Source organism: Mastigoproctus giganteus, chromosome 13, assembly GCF_048544385.1.
Source record: "Mastigoproctus giganteus isolate SK-2022 chromosome 13, ASM4854438v1, whole genome shotgun sequence".
Classification (NCBI taxonomy): Eukaryota; Metazoa; Arthropoda; class Arachnida; order Uropygi; family Thelyphonidae; genus Mastigoproctus; species Mastigoproctus giganteus.
In genome coordinates, this window is record NC_143587.1 from 83433134 (window position 1) to 83451383 (window position 18250).

Genomic DNA, 18250 nt, shown 5'->3' on the forward strand with positions numbered 1-18250 from the left:
GAAAAATGCATGGGATACTTACAAATTAACACATGACACAGAAGCCTATGATAGATACAAGTTGATATGCAACCAAGTTACAAAGGAGGTTAGGCAGGCGAAGGCAGATTACGAGAAATCCTTGGCAAGGGATGCAAAGAAAAACAGCAAAGAGTTCTTTACTTATGTAAACTCTAGAAGGAAGGGGATGAATCAGATTGGTCCACTTGATATTGATGGGTCAACTGTTGATGATCCTGCTCAGGTAGCTAACAAACTAAATGAATATTTTGCATCGACATTCACACATGAGGAGTTATTCAGCAAGGGGAATGCCAGAGGTGTATTGAACTCTAGCAGTCAGCTACAGAATCTTGAAATAACTGGGAGTAAAGTGGAGGAGAAACTGCTGAAGATAAACACAAGAAAGGCACCCGGGGTGGATGGGATCTATCCAGTTATATTAAAGGAGGCAGCAAAGGAAGTAAGCAAACCCTTAGCCATAATTATGAGAGCTTCCTTGGACTCAGGGGAGGTACCCATAGACTGGAAATGTGCAAATGTGACCCCAATTCACAAAGGAGGATCAAAGGCTGACACAAGTAATTATAGACCTGTGAGCTTAACTTCTGTTCCAGGAAAATTAATGGAGGCACTGGTTAAAGAAGCACTGCAGGATCATTTAGACAAGACTTCAGTTATAGCTCAGACACAGCATGGTTTTGTTAAGGGGAAGTCTTGCCTGACCAACTTGATTGGATACTATGATGCAGTCACAAAAGAACTGGATGCAGGGAATAACTTTGATATTATATACTTGGATCTTAGAAAGGCTTTTGATACTGTTGCACATGGAAGACTGCTACACAAATTGGAGCAGTGTGACATTGGAGGCAAATTGCTGCTATGGATAAAGGGGTGGTTGAGGGGGGAGAAGACAGAGAGTGGTAATCAATGGACACTGCTCATCATGGACTAATGTTATTAGTGGAGTCCCTCAGGGCTCAGTGTTGGGTCCATTATTGTTTTCTGTATTTATAAATGATATTGATGATGGTATATCAAGCTTAATGTCCAAGTTTGCAGATGATACAAAGGTTGGCAGGGTTGTCAAGGACACTACTGACACTATGCTGCTGCAACAGGATCTGGAAAGGTTGAGCAGATGGGCTGAGAGGTGGCAAATGAAGTTTAACATTGACAAATGTAAAGTACTACACATGGGAAACAGCAACCCCAGAGCAACGTATCAACTCTGTGGTACTACACTGACAGTGGTAGAGAATGAAAGGGACTTGGGGGTGATTGTGCAGGCAGATATGAAGTTCTCTGAGCAGTGCAGACGGGCTGCAAGGGTAGCTCATGGAGTATTGTCAATGATATACAGGAATTTTTCCAGCAGGGATAAGGAGGTGATTATTCCATTGTATAAAGCAATGGTCAGGCCACACCTAGAGTACTGTATACAGGTCTGGAGGCCTCATTTCAAGAAGGATGTAGAGCTGCTGGAACGAGTATAGAGAAGGGCAACAAGATTAGTGAATGGAACAAAGGGGTGCTCTTACGAAGAAAGGCTTAAGTTTTGCAAATTACAGTGTCTGGAGACTAGGCACCAGCGAGGTGATCTGATAGAGGTGTATAAAGCCTTGAATGGTTTAAGCATGCTCAATGCTGATGGGATTCTTCCTCTAGCTCAGAAAAATCACCTGAGAGGGCATAAATTCAAATTGAGGAAAGACAGATGTAGGATAGACGTGCGGAAATTTGCCTTTAGCCAGCGGGTAGTTGGTTGGTGGAACAGACTGCCATCCCTTGTGGTGGAGGTTGATAGCCTAAATAAGTTTAAGGCTCAGGTGGACAGGTATTTTGAACGAACAGAGGGGTGAAGTGGAAGTGTGTTGTTTTTTTTTTGGCTGATGCTGCATAAGCTTGCTTTCTTGCATCAAATGCCTCTACTAATGCTAATATCTTACCTGAATACTTGTATCTTCGTTAGTCATAACACTGGTCCTTGATCTTGTAGCACCTACAGCAGCATGTGCCACAACTTCTTGTTTTTGGTGTAGTTTAGCACGTTTCTGAACATAACGATTATACAGATTTGCTCCATAAATATCTGTGTTTATGTTATCTCTATGGATAAAAAAAAAAGTTCATTAATTTAAAAACATTTTCAATATTAATGAGGTGTTTTAATTATTTTTAATTTTAAATGCAGTCAAAACATGAGCTAAACAGTATTTCGGCAATTTTAATAGAAACATACTTCACAGAAATGTACTACAGCAGCAATAACTATAAATAATTCTACTACTAGTAGAATTATTGCTAGCTATTTTTTGCTTGCTTAATATTTATTACATGCTAGTAGTAGGCAATAAATATTGAACAAAGGAATAAGAAGGAATTCTACTTCACAAAAAAGGTCTTTAGCATCAGAAATCATGACACTACAAACAAAGGAGTTTATATGCTCAAAACAGCAAAAATTAATTGTTGGCAAATTAAATATACATGTGACTGAACAAAAATTTTAAAACAAACATTTGTATTCAACACAGAACAAATGTACTGTTTCCAGATAAGGAAAAAATGAGGGAGGGGGCACATTTGGGCATCTAATTCCCCTCTTTAGATCTAGCAGTTATAGTAAAATTCTATTATAGTTTATAAAGAAAAATTATAAATATTTAACTCACTTGAAACTGTAAAAATGAACCCCACCTTGGATAAATAACTGGTATGCACTATATGTAACTCTTCAGTGATCATCTTACTGCAAGTTTCATCACAAAAAGTGATGAAAGTGTATATGTGTGTATCTCTTAAGAAACTTTTTTAAAGGGTTCTTGACCCATCTTGATTACTGCTTTATATATCAGTTTGTTAAGAGATGCACACCTAGGCAATTGATATTCTCCACTTGGTTATTACTGAAGTTTCATGTGCCATTATATAACCCTCAAGTATTAAAATGAATGGGTTCTTTAAGGTGAGAAAAGTATTTTACCCTGTTTGAACAGTTCTAATAATTTTTTCCCTTCCCAAAAACCTGTGGGATCTCCTAGATCCTGCACACTTGCCCCAGGATTTGGAGTTATTAGCAAGCAATGATGACAATATCTTGGTTGGGAGTTGTAGCTAAGTTATAGTTATTTACAGTAAAGAGCTATATTTATTTTATTAAAGAGAAAATCATTTGAGTTCGATTCAATGGAAATAGCTGAGATGTTTCAGAAAATAATTCTAGCTGATACATATAATAATGGAAGCATCTTTAGATATAGGTGAAGCTTTAGAAGACTGGAAATGTGCAAATATTTCTCCCATACACAAAAAAGAGTTCCTAGAAAAACTACCAAACATGTTTAAAAAGTTATGGCACACAGTGAAAATTTAAATGGATAACCACCGAAATTTGTATCAGAAAAAAGGCAACCTGGATTATCTATAGATGGAATATATAGTAGTTTGTAATTAGTTAACTCAGACAGTAGGATAGGTTATGAGAGATTAAGAAAATGATTTCATAAAGAGGTCCATGAAAGACAGTAAAGTTCCTTGAATATGTGGGCACTGAAATGAAAAGAATGAATTGTATTAGCCTATTATAAGAGAACAAGTTCAGATCCATCTGCTATTAAATATTCATTCTAAGAAGTTTGGTAATGAGTTATACAAGTTCTTTGCATCTATATTCATAAAGAGATAAGAGTTCAGCATTAAAATAGTTTATAATAAATGAAACCAGACTCCATCTTCCTTCCTGTAAGGTCACTGTACATGGTCTACCAGCCCGATGGTTGGGCATGGTTGATGCTCGGAGAAAGTTAGCTGCTGCCATGCATCATCCTAACAGTGTGATGGTCTGGAGCTATTTTTCATGGTTTAGATTGGGACCATTGGTTTTTCTGGACAAAATCATGAATGCTGAAGTCCATCATGGGGTCATGCTTCCTATCAAAAGCAGCCTAAGTGAAAAAAGAGCTTTTGCTGAATCAAAAGTTATGACTGTCAGCATAGAATCTGTGTGGGGTGAGTTAGTTAGAAGCAAAGATATAATGCGAGTGGAAGTAATCCACAGACCAGATTTGATGGTAAGTAAAGAGTATGACAAGAGTCTCTCTACATGGAGAGGGAGGGAGGGAGAGGGAGAGAGATCAATATCTTATGTTATGGGTAAATTTAATTTTATCCTAATTGATTGGAATAAGTGGGAGGGAAACTTGTGTGGGGAAATTTTTTTTTTTTAAATAAACTAGATTATTATTTGCACCAGCATGGCAGAGAAATGCTTGGGGTAAAAGGGTAAAAATATTTTAGACTTCATCATTACTCTTGAATCATATGATATCACAGGGCTTACAATATAGTAATCATTTGCAGGTTATTAGTTATCACGCAGCTGTTAATTGGAAGATAAAGATGTTGAAGGTAAAGGCATGGGTTTTAATTTCAGAAAAGTATACTGTGACAGTTTAAGGTGGTACATGGCATCTATGGGGCTTAGAGGTGAACAGGTATCCTGTGTGTTATCAGACACTCAGTCTAAAACACTGATGGATCCAATACCTCTCTATTACAGAAGATTTAGAAGTCCAGATGGCCCGCCTCTGTAAAATCCACTCATGCACACCTTCTTGATGGTAAGCCCTGTTATGTCACTTAGGTGGCAACGAACGTGTAGAGTGGTTCTCTTCAAGACGCCTGGTCAGCGTGAAGAGGAAAAGACCAAACCCTCCAGCATATGACAGCACGACAAAAAAAAAAATGGCCCTCAGTCCCCAGCAGCTTTCACTCTCCCTCTTACGGCAGCGAGAGGATCAGAGTGGAAGAAGAGGGTGCTAAGAATCTCTGGGTACGACCAGGCTGCCATGCACGGAAACTGAACTTGGCCTGTTATAACGTAAGATCACTCATCGGTGAAGACAGGATATTAGAGCTGGAAAAGGAATTAGAAAATGTGAATTGGAATATCATCGGTTTGGCTGAAACAAGAAGAAGAAATGAATCACTTAAGTTCATCAAGTGTAAATCTGCTGTACACTAATGGAAACAGTGAAAGGAGTGGAGTTGGGTTTCTGGTCCATAAAGATTTTAAAAACAACATTTTGGAATTCAAAAGCACATCACCAAGGGTGTCAAGACTAATATTCAAGATCTCTAAGAGATACAAGCTAAAGGTTATAATGATTTATGCACCAACATCCAGCCATGATGATGAAGTTGAAGAACTGAGTCTTCTAGATGAGCAGAAAACCCACTACACTATTATTATGGGGGACTTCAATGCTAAGGTTGGAAAAAGACAAAACAGTGCAGAAAGGGGAACTATAGGAAATTTTGGAATTGGTGAAAGACTTGTGGAATTTGCAGAATCTCAAGGACTATCAGTAATGTTCACTTTTTTTCAAGAAAAGGGTGAACAAAAAGCGGACATGGAAGAGTCCAAATGGATTAACAACTAATGAAATTGACTTCATCCTCACTAACAGAAGATATATTGTGAATTATGTTACCGTCCTGAATAAAGTAAATGTTGGAAGTGATCACAGAATGGTAAGATGTACACTTGATATAGATAAAGGAAAGGAAAAAACTGATTTGAGTAAATAATACAAAGGTCTGAGATAACAGAAGAGGAGAAAAAGCAGTATGTACTGGAACTTAAGAACAAGTTTGAGCTTCTGCAGACTGCTCAGGACCCATATATCAACGAGGAATATTACAACTTTCTGAAAGTGATAAAGCCCAAGGAACCTATAGGGAAAAAGAAATCCAAAGAAGAAAAAAATTAGTCAAGAAACACTTGTCATGATGAATAGAAGACGACAAATGAAGAGCAAGAAAAACACTGACAGGGAGAAAATTGAGTATACTGAGTTATGCAAAGCAATTAGAAAGAGACTCAGAGAGGACATAAGAAGATTTAACACAAGAAAAGTAGAACAAGCATTAAGGGAAAACAAAGGATTTAAATCAGCAGCCATGAGCAGTAATACAGAAAGACAAATGAAGAATAGCAATGGTGTACTTATAAACGCAGAGAGGGCATAATTTAAATAGCAGAAGACTACTATAAAGAATTATACAAGGAGTGAGGGAATGATGCCAGCAGTGAGGAAGATGGATTGCAAAGTAGCAACACGTATGACATACTCGATATTCTTCCTGGTGAGGTAGAACATGCATTGAAGAATCAGAAAGCCCCGGGGGAAGATGAAGTTACTGTCGAGTTGTTAAAATTGGGAGGAAGAGACATAACACAAAAACTGGCAAGGCTCTTCACAAAGTGCATTAGAAAAGGTGTGACGCCTAAGCAGTGGAATAATGCAATCATAGTTTTGCTGCATAAGAAAGGAGATAAATTGGATATTATAGACCAATTATCTTGTTATCCCACATCTACAAGTTGTTCAGAAGGGTCATTACTAACAGATTAGAAAGAATACTTGATGAGAATCAACTGAAATAGCAAGCTGGCTTTAGGACAGGATTCTCAACTATGTATCACCTTCACGTAATATCACAGCTAATGGAGAAAGCAAATGATTATAAAACGCCATTATGCCTGGCATTTGTGGATTATGAAAAGGCATTTGACTCCATATAGCATAAGGCAATGTTTCGGGCACTAGAAAGACAAGGTATAGATACCCCACATATTATGATTTTGAAGAAAATATATGAGAGTGCTACCTCCTTTATTAGATTAGACAAAGACAGTAGGAAATTTAAAATCGAGAAAGGAGTCCGACAAGGAGATACAATATCTCCAAAGCTGTTTACTGCTGCCCTTGAGGAAGCTTTCAGAAGATTAGACTGGTCGCAGAAAGGAGTCAATGTGAACGGAGAGTACCTAAACCATTTACGATTTGCAGATGACATTGTGGTCATAAGCCACGATCCCAAAGAATTAGAGAAAAATCCTAATCAGTTATGCACAGTTAGTAAGGATTTTGGACTAAAGATGAATATGGCTAAAACAAAAGTAATGATGAACCAGTATGCCACAGAAATGGACATAATGATTGAAGGAGCAGTAATTGAAAAGGTGGAGTCATATACTTATCTGGGACAAGTTATTAGCTGTAATAATGATAAATGGCTGGAAATCAAGAGAAGAATAAATTTTGGATGGATAGCATTCAGGAAATATAGTCACATACTGAAGAGCAATATCCCAGTTTGTCTGAAACGTAAAATAATGAACCAATGTATACTCCCCACCATGACTTATGGAAGTGAAACTTGGGCACTCACCAAAAGAATGGAAGAGAAGCTGAGAACTACACAGCAAAGAATGGAACGAATCATATTGGGAATCAGACTGTTAGATAAGAAGAGAAACACATGGATTAGGCAGCAAACTCAAGTAAAGGACATTCTTATCAAAACTAAATAACTAAAATGGTCTTGGGCAGGACACATAGCTCAAAGATATGATGACAGATGGACTAAAAAAATAACAGAATTGTACCCAAGAGGAGCTAGAAGAAATCCTGGAAGACAAAGGCGGAGATGGATAGATGAAATTCATGAGTTTGTGGGTAGTAAATGGATGGCCAGTGCTCAAAACAGAAGGAACTGGAAAGTTGCTGGAGAGGTCTTCATCCTGCAGTGGACTGAAAATGGCTGATGATGATGGCATCTATTAATTGGCTGGAGTGAAGGGGGAGTGAATACATTAAAATTATGGAATACCTTTAAAGAAATAATCACAGAAGTCATGAATATATATATAAATATACCATTAAGAAAACATAGCAATACAGAGGACTGGCTAGCTCAGCCAGTCTATTAGAACAGAAAAAGATAGCATGAGAAAGTTAGAGCAAGTAGGAGTATTGAAGCCTACAACAATTACAAGTTCATCTGTAATAGTACCACAGATAAGGTTAGGGAAGCCAATGCTGAGTATGAGAAAGCACTGGCTAAGAGCAAAGAATGGGAACAGGGAACAAGGAATTTTATGTTGCTTTCAACAGCAACCCAGCTGATGTTGCTGTTGAAAGCTTCACTGTGAAGGGTCTTTACTGATGAAAGACTCCTCACAGTGAGAAGAGGCTGAGGCATATGAAAGTGATTTCAAAAATAGCAGATGGCTGTTTATCAAAAAGCTTTCAAGCCCAAAGACAAGTAAGGCTCTTGAAGTTTATGGCATAAACCCAGTAATTTTGAGATAGGTGGCCAGAGAGTATTGAACCAATGTGGTTAATTATGAGGATATAATTGGACTCGGGAGACAGTCCTTGGATTGATGAAGTGCCAATATATATCCAGTACATGAAGGTAGTTCTAAGAGAGAAGTCATAATTACAGACCAGTTAATCTTTCAGTGGTAGGAAAATCTTAAGGGGAAATGATTAACAGTGCAATCCAGGGACATTTGGATAGAAATGGTATTCTGAAGGATACACAATGTGGTTTTGTTAAGGGAAAATCACGAGTAACTAAACTGGCATGCTATTTTGACACAGTTACTCATAAACTGGATGTATGGACCAATTTCAACATTTATTCAGATTTTAGCAAACCATTTGATTCAGTCCCTCATGAGAGGTTGCTTACTGTATAAGCTTGGATATGTTTGGATTACTGGAAAGATTCTAAGATGGGTCACAGTGTGGCTGCAGGAAAATAATGTCAGACGGACCACTGCTGTTTCTGATTTTCATAAACGATGTCGATAAAGGGATAGATGGCATGATGTCAAAATTCGCAGATGATTGGGAGAGTCAATAATCAGTGCCAAGCAGTACTTCTTCAGGATGACTTGAAGAGGCTTCAAGAATGGTCAGAAAAGTGGCAGCTATGTTTTTATATAGCAACATTTAATACAGCAACATTCTTACACTTGAGGAATAGCAACCTCAAATTAACTCATACACTTGAATTAAAAACAGTAGAGAAAGAAAGATCTTGGGGTTATGATATAAACAGATATGAAGTTCTCTGAGCAGTCAATATCCCTATTTGTAGAAGAATAAGAGAAATTTACCTCAATATGATACACGAACACTTCCGTATGATACTCTCCAGAAATTAAAACAAATAAAAGATTAACACAAAATGATTACAGTAAAAAACAATTGAACACAATTTAAAAAATCAATTAAAGTTAAACATAAATTTTGAAAAAAGATTTTCCTTACCGAAGCAGACAATGCTTCTCGACCATGTGTCGTGATCACAGGAATAGAAAATTCCTGAAGCATTGTCTGCTTCGGGAAGGAAAATCTTTTTTCAAAATTTGTTTAACTTTAATTGATTTTTTTAAATTGTGTTCAATTGATTTTTTACTGTAATCATTTTGCATCGATCTTTTATTAGTTTTAATTTCTGGAGAGTATCATATGGAAGTGTTCTAGGTATCATATTGAGGTAAATTTCTTTTATTCTTGTACAAATATTGATATCAACATAGAGCATATTGAGCACCATAGCTCTGTTATATATTAACAATACCTGATAGCAATAGGAAAGTCATAATCCCACTGTAAAGGCAATTGTAAGGCTGCATTTGAAATACGATCTCCAAGTATGGAGATCTCATCTGAAAAAAAAAAAAGACATTGAGCTTCTTTAAAGTGTCCAAAGATGGGAAATTTGCATGGTGAGATAGGCAAAAGTGTTCCCATACAACGGAAGACTTCAATTATGTGGGCTACAGAGCTTGTCTCCATAGAGGGGGACCTGATTGAAGTTTATAAAATGAATGAAGGTGAAATTTTCAATGTTATAAAAAATTCCAGAACTAGAGACCATAAATTGAAATTACAGTTGAAGAGGTTTAGATTAGATTGTAGGAAGTTTTCTTTCAGCCAGAAAGTTATTGCTTACCGGAACAAGTTGCCTACAGAGGTAACTGAGGCTGACAATTTAAAGAAATTCAAAGGTAAATTGGATAGGTACCTATGTGAGGAGGTAAATGCATAATTTGTGTTTTCTTATCTATTTTTTTTTTTTGCTGGTGCAGCAAAAGCCTGTAACTTCCTTGCACTATATCACAAATACTTAATACTGTCTAGATGTCCTAAACTACCTACATAGTGGCAGCATGTTGGGGAAGGCCCATATCTGTATCAGCAGGACAAAGTTCCATGTCATGCAGTTCACACTGTGATGGACTGCTTTGAGCACATAAGTGTCAAAAAGTTGTAGTGGACAGCCCAGGCCGGAAGTTAATCCTATAAAGAACTTCTGGAATGAACTGGATCATCAGGTGCGTGTGAGGAGAGACTGCCCAAAAAACAGGGCAGAGTTGAACTGGTTGTTGCTTTGAAGTCTAAATGGTGGAAAATATCAAAAGATATTTACAAAAAAACTAGTGGAGAGTGTTCCGTGGATACAAGAAGATGTCATAAAGACTAAATGTTTTGGCACACCTAATTAGTTTTCCTCTAAATAAGGCGCCTCCGTAGCCAGGTGGGAAGGAGCAGCAGTGCATAGCACATGCTTCTTGATTAGACCGGGGTTCGAGCCCGTCACCACCAAATACGGAGGATGTGGAAAGGTCAGGGAATGACCACCGCATATCCCGGAGCAATATGGCCTTAGTTGCTAATGCTCCTAAAAACCAAAATAACTAACTAACTAACTCCTCTAAATAAAGAATTTGTATTTGATTTTTAACACTGCTGGAAAAGTTCATATAAACATGTGTCCAATTCTCAATGGATATAGAGATACATCTGTTTGAAACTGGCATGCACAGCTCCCTGAATCAGATGTGATCAAGAAGCAGTTATAATCTGATAGTGTTTGGCATTAGAAGTGTTGTTAAGAATGCCACACATCTTCACATGACGATAAGGTGTTTGTCTACAGATTTTGTAGTGAAAGTGCTACTGCTGCTTGTAGAGAATACTGTTGACAGTTTCCAAACTAGAAAATACCAGATTCAAGAGTTTACTAGTGGTTACACCAAACTCTGTGAGACTGGTACAGTTCCCAGTGCTCATATTTCTTCTGAACGTACAAATGAACAAAATGTGGATGAAATAGAACACATTTTTCAGTCGGTAGAACGTAGTCCTGCTGTTAGCACACAAAGGATTTCTACGCATATTGGTGTTCCACACACAAGAGTATTGCAAACATTACATGAGCACGATTTGTATCCATTTCACATACAGAGGCTGCAACACCTTCAACCAGGAGACAACGTCCAGCAACTGGAATTTTGTCGGTGGGTCAATGCTAATTGTTGATTAATTCCATTAATGCTGTTCAGTGAAGCTACTTTCACCCATGATGGTATCAACAACACCTGTAACTCGCATACGCAGTCAGACATAAATCCACATGCCTCTGTAGAAACAAATTTTCAACATTGTTTCTCTGTAAACAATCAGTTGATTGGGCCTGTTGTGTTACAAAATCATCTTACAGGGCCCATTTACCTAGAATTTCTGAAAAATGAACTTCCGCTACTATTGGAAGATGTTTCTTGGCTACAAGGATTGGTATGTACTTTCAGCATGACAGAGCTCCTGCATGTTATACCAGTCTCATGATACAATATCTAAATTGCACTTTCCCTGAACGATGGATCGACCACAGCGGTTCAGTCATTGGCCACCAAGGTCTCCAGATCTCTCTCACTCAGATTTTTGTATGTGGGAGGATGAAAAACACAGTACACAAAGAATACAGGAAAAGAATTGCTCGCTCACATTTTGGATACTGTTGCCCTCATAAAGGAACGCCAAGATGACCTGAGAAAAACAACACGTCATATTACCACAAGAGTTGCAAAGTGCATTGAGATTAGCAGTGGGATTTTCAAACATTTATTGTTAACTGTAAAAAAAAAAAAAAAAAATTGTCAATTATTCGTGTTTTGTATCATTAAAAAAGTCAATAAATACCAACAAGTAATTTATCGTTCTTTAATATCTCTCATAATGGCTTTGTGCATGCCAGTTTCAAACAGCTGTATCTCCATATCCATTGAGAATTGGACACATGTTTATATGAACCTTTTTTACTCAGAATAATCGATACTATGATCTCCCAAAATATTTACTATGCCTCCTAAATCACCCGTATATAGGTAATACTACCATGCTCTGTCTTTGCAGAAAGAAGTAATATAGGCCAGTTGATATAGCCAATGACAAAAACCACATGTATACAGAAAAATTTCATAAACAATATACATACATATACATACAGCCATTCCCTGATTAACGTAAGGGTTGTGTTCTGTGTAATTCTACGTAAGTCAATTTCCCTCATTCTTGTGCAGCACTCTCCACTGTGCATGCTGAATTGATTGAATCAAAAAATAAATGTTCGACGAACGTGTGAATAGAATTATTTATTAAATTTTTTATCTCATGCACAGGAAAAATTACAAAAGCATGAAATTTAAAAAATTTCAAAAAGAGGAGACAGGCATAATGTCAGTAAGTTTTACCTCTCGAGCATCACTGCCAGAATTGATGTCTTCAGCTGATAAGTACGACACTGCGGAGGTTGAGGGCTGTGGAGATTTAGAAGGGGTCAGCCACTCAATCTTATGAAAGAACATATTAATGGATGACTGAATGGTGGCTTTTTTCCTTTCCATCATAGATTTATTTGTAGCAAGCAAGCACCCCTCTGTTAACTTTTAACTGTATCATTCACCCCTCTGTTAACTTTTAAGAATCGTTTGCAGTCAGGATCCATCTTCTCAAACCTCGCCATTGCCATATCTCTGGTGATGAAGCGTCTCGGCTCCTCATTTGGTTCATCTTGAGCTTCGTCAGCATTTTCTTCTTTCGCTATCACTGCCTGCAAGTCAATAAGTTCTTCATTAGATAATTTCTTCTCTTCTTCCTCTATTAATTCCTCCACATCTTTGGCAACAACCTCCAACTGAAGTAGCTCTGCAACCTTTACAATTTATCTGTAACCTCTTCATATGATTTGTCTTTTTCAAATCCTTCAAAGCCTTTTATGTGCCATTTAAACAACTTTTAGTAATTTCCGCCCAGGCCTTATTAATGTTTAAGATGGCATGGTAAATATTGTAAGATTTCCAAAAGTCTCTGAATGTAAAATTTTTCTCACCATCTACTGCAGACAATGCCTCAGCAAATGTGTGTAAATATTATGCTTTTAAATTCGAAATAACACCCTAATCCCTAGGTTGGATGAGTGAAGTCGTGTTTACCGGTAGAAATATGACTCTTATGTTCGAATTGAAATCATCTAGATGCATAGGATGTCCGGAAGCATTATGTAATAGAAGCAAAATCTTGAAAGGAACGTCATTGTCTTTAATGAATGAAGCAGCATTTAAACCAATCCTCAAAGGGAGATATTGTTATCTGTGCTCTCTGGTTCAATCAGAAATGCATGGGTAGGGTGGCTTTATTGATGCCCTTAAATGCACAAGGATTTCCAGAATGGTACACAAGCAGTAGTATTAATTTGTAATCTCCCGCTGCATTCGCCCCCAAGCAAGAACATGGCCTGATTTGAAGCCTTGAAACCTGGCATTGTCTTGTCCTCTTTGGCAATGTATGTTTGATCCAGCATTTTTTTCCAATACAGAGCAGTCTCGTCAACATTAAAAATTTACTGTGTTGAATAGCTGCCTTCATCAATTTTTTCCAACACATCACAAAATTTCTCTACAGCTGCAGAATCGGCACTGGCAACTTCACCGCATACTTTAATGTTTTGGAAACCAGAGCGATGCTTGAACCTATTAAACCACCTGTTGCTTGCCATGAACTTGGCTTGAGGTTCGCCATACTTATCCTTAATATCTTCATAAATACTTGTTGCTTTTGCTTGAATGGCCATTGGACTCAGGGGCACTTCCTTCTGAACCTGATTTTCCATCCATATTGTTAATAGCTGTTCCATCTTCGATACATCACCTGAACACTGTTGATCTTGAGTGCGTTGATCCTTTGACATGTTCTTTTATATGCATAGCGTTCACTGTTGAAGCAGCGAGACCTAATTCCCTTGTAATAGATGACAAACTTTGTCCTGCTTCATACTTCTTAATCATTTTCATCTTCGTTTCTAAATAAATTTTGTTTTGTTTCCTGGCACTGCCAGCACTTGCACTTTCCGTTGGTCCCTTTCCCTTATCATTGTAATACATAAATAGGATGAAGAGAAGTTTCTGAAAATTTGTTTTTTATATGATTGAAGATTTCAGTGAAAGAGGACACATTTCACCATAATACTATAATGTAAGAAGCCACAGAATTCCAGTTATCGGGATTATCGCAAATGCAATAAGATAGTTTACTACCCATTTATAAAAGATTGTTTTATGGCAGTGACCTCCAGAAATGTATTTTTGAAAAATATCACAAAGGCATTCAAAATTGATTCTTATAACCGAACATATGATAACGATCAAAGTGTAGTGCAATTTCCATTATAAATATGACCTTTTAATAATATATACTGAAATTTTCAACTTCCAAGGACGTGGAACGAATTACACAAAAAAAAAAAACAATATATATGTTATTGAATTTACATTATGATATTTTCACGATACCTCCCTCCATTATCCCTACACATGCAAAATATGTTTCCATTCTTTTTTTTTTTTTTTTTTTTTTTTCAGTTTGCACCACCTGACAAAAACTTACATAAAGTCGAGTATTACGTAAGTTGGGGAGTTCCTGTACAGAGGGTTTGATGACCAATAATGGAGGAATCCTTGGCCTCATGTAAAGTTCCAGAAAATTGAAAATGGGCAACTGCCTTTCTCCCCAATAAAGCATTCAGACCTAAGCAGAGCCTCAGGCCCTGCTTACAGGTTTGTCCCAGGGCCTGAACTGACAAGAGCCAGTTCAGACCCTGGGACAAACAACCTCACTGGCCCAGCCCCCACCTTTCCCCATAGGGAATCCAGACTACAATTCCAGGTCTCTCCCTTTAACATTCCTGCCTGTAAATCTGACAGCTGTGGCAATAAAATTTGTGGAATCTAAGTATGATAGTAATGATATTATAAAAGTGCCAACCTAGTTTTATGAAGGGAAGATTTTGTCCAACCAATCTGATAAAGGATTATGAAGTACTCACAAAGGAACTGGTTACGTGAATAATTTTATAATTTTCACAATTTTGGAAATATTTCTGACATAATCACACATAAATGTCTTGTGCATAAATTGGAAAAGTGTGGGTAAGGTAATACAGTGGACAAAGAGTGCTTAGAAATGGGCAATGTGCCAAATACAGAAATGTTATGAGTGGGGTTTCCTCAGAATGCTGTGCTAGAGTCCTTGTTCTTTTAATTTCCATTAATGTAATTGATGATGGTATCACAAGTTTCATGTCAAAATTTGCTGAAGATATTAAGTTGGACAGTGAGAACAGGAAACATTGTGGCAACAAGATAGATAAATGATAAAACTGGTCTAAAAATAGTTAAGATTTAATGCTAGTAAATGCAAAGTTTTTTTTTTTTTTTTTTTCCCTTCTAAGTCACAGAAATCCCAAGTTAAATTATCAACTGAGAGAGGAGAGGTAGTTGCATGTTAATGATGAAAAGGGCCTGGAGACCGTAATACACGAAATTCTTTCAGCAGTACAGTAATGCTGCAAGGGCTGTGCATGCATACTGTCAATGATATACAGGAATTTGCCAATAGAGAAAAATGTCATTTCTAAGGTAATCATGGGATTTGACTGAAGTTATTTAAAACTATAAAAGGGTTAATAATGGAAGCATGTTTTCTTTTTCTAGGATGACACAAAGAAAGGAACAGTAACTGGATATAAAGAAATTTGTCTTTAGTTAAAGAGTAATCTATTACTACAACAAATTGCCAGTTAGTTTTGTAGAAGCAGAAACTTGTGTAAAGTTTGGAATCTATTTATTATTAATAGAAACTAAAAATCATGCAGTTCAATTGATGTTTTCTCCACTTTTTCAGTGACTGATCTTGTTGTTACACTGTCACAAAACACCAAACTGACTGTGTTTTTTGGTAGTGTAACAGCAAGATTAAAATCACTGAAGAAGAGGAGGAGAAAACGTTTGCAAAATGTGTGACTGTTAGGTTCTATTAATAATAAGTAGGTTCTAAACTTTACATAGATGACATGCCTTTATTTCAAATATTTACATTGAGATAATATGCTGAAATGTTACATTAGTCCTTTGGACCAGATGCATCATGCATGCTATTCAAACATTATAAAACTTGGAAGACATTTTATTTTCTCATTTTCACCTTATTTTATATATTTTTTGACAGCAGATGCACCATAAGCTTTGCTTCCTTGCATCATTCTGCCATTTTAATATTAATTCATTATAAAAAAACAATAATCAAAAAATGAACAATTAATTTCTTTTAAACATTTTTATTTCTACATGACACTTACCCAATTGCAAATAAATGCCTGATTGGATGTTGAATGCCTATTTTAAGTGCATGTTGCTGAATGCAATATTCAGCATGATGATAGGTAATTTCACTTGGCTTACCCACTAGAGATGTATAGATTATATCCTTTCCTGTAATTTTCTGAAAGAAAATATAGATCACTGTGAGCTAAATTGCTATTATGTACTTAAAGAATGATTCTTTTATGCTAAAATTTTAGAGCGAGTACCATAATTGATATTTAAAATTTCTTTTTTATATTTGCAAAAGTATAGAAAACAGAATCCTATTAACCAAAAACCTTTTATTTATTTTTACACACATTCACCACCAATCTACACATTTTTCTCCACCAATGAGCACATGGTCATTGGTGGAGATTTAGTCCTTCATCCTCCCCCTCAAAAGTTGCTGATAGCCTCCAAGATACTTCTTGACAGCTGCAATGATAGTTTCACCATTGAAGTGTTCCCAATGAAGGTGATACTTTACAGTGCCAAACAGGTGAGAGTGATGAGGCAAGGTCAAGACTCTGTGAGAAATGTGGTAAAATAGTCAACCCAAATTATGCAATACACAATTGATTATATTTCCCTGTTCCAAAAACAAACACATGGATTGCTGAGCCTTGTTTTTTCTTTATTAGTGAATTATTGGTTGCAATTCCTAGACTGCTGCTGCAAATTTCTTTGTTCATAGCAGTGCATAACATTTCAGCATCAGTGGTTGACCACTGATGCTGAAAATGTTAAGAAAATCTTCACCTATTGACTAATGCCACTCCAGAAGATTAGCATAAGGTCTGTATCCTCATGACTTGACATAGGATTCAATAACCCATTTGGCACATAATTTCCTGTATCCGAAATTGTCCAGAACTGTTTTTGATACATTAAAGCCTATTTCCATTCTCTCACACATTTCTTTTGGTCTTAATACATTGGTACTCATGAATTAGTTTATCCACTCTCTCTCTCTTCATTTTCTGCTGAAACTGCAATGAGAGGCTTGCCTGATCTTAGCATACCATACCACTACCAATAACTGTCTACATTAGCTACCTGTGCTTACATCAATTTTCATATTTCCATAAATATTCCTCAAATGTTGGTGAATATCTACAAGAGCCATGTTCTCTGCTTTGCAGATAATAGCTAATACAACCCTACCACCTCATGCATAGTACTGAAGTTTGCATGATATTAGCAGCAATGTTTAAATTTTCACCTGCAATCATTACATTTTGTATGCAACATCACATGATCAGGAAAACATTTATGTATCAGTTTTGAAGAAGCCCTTAAAAATTTTAAAACTAAAATAAAATGAAACAAAAATCTCAGTTCTTTAAATTATTGAACCTATGGCTACATACTTTTATGTTAATAATTATGCCGGCTGTGATAAAGTTTCAAAACACATTTATTAAATATCTATTAGTATTTATAGTTTTATTTGCTGTGTGGCTAGGGTAGTAGCATTAGCAAAGGCACATGATGCAAGAAAGCAAGCTTATATAGCATCAGCCAGATGTGCTGTTGTGTTCATGTTTGAAAATAAACTGCAATGTAAGTTGTAGTTCACACTTCTTCCAACAGATGGTAGTACAGTAGGCTGTATTGTTGCAAATCTGCAACAGAAATGTATAAAAATTAAACTGTTTATGATGATGAAACATTAAGTCATGTCAGTGTTTTTAAATGGTATAAGTGGTTCAAAGACGTATACGAGATTGATTACGATGACCTAAGAAGTAGACATCCATCAATCTCTCAAAATGAGGACAGTTGCAAACGTTCGGGAAATTGTGGCAAGAGATTGTTTGATCCTCAGAATGATGGCTGATGAGTTAGATAGAATAAGGAGATAATTCATCATATTCTGCATGACGATTTAGGAAAAAG

The 18250-nt window shown here is 36.6% G+C and overlaps 1 protein-coding gene across 2 annotated transcripts in view; it reads right to left on the minus strand.

Annotated features, from left to right (window-relative positions):
* LOC150076226 (haloacid dehalogenase-like hydrolase domain-containing 5) overlaps window positions 1–18250 on the minus strand; it is a 59559-nt gene that overhangs the window by 5755 nt on the left and 35554 nt on the right. For both annotated transcript variants that reach the window (XM_090388042.1, XM_090388041.1), the window contains 2 exons: window positions 16345–16487; window positions 1953–2112 (listed from right to left, as the gene is read on the minus strand). In XM_090388042.1, the coding sequence (XP_090244168.1) occupies window positions 1953–2112; window positions 16345–16487 (303 nt within the window). The remainder of the gene's footprint in view (window positions 1–1952; window positions 2113–16344; window positions 16488–18250) is intronic.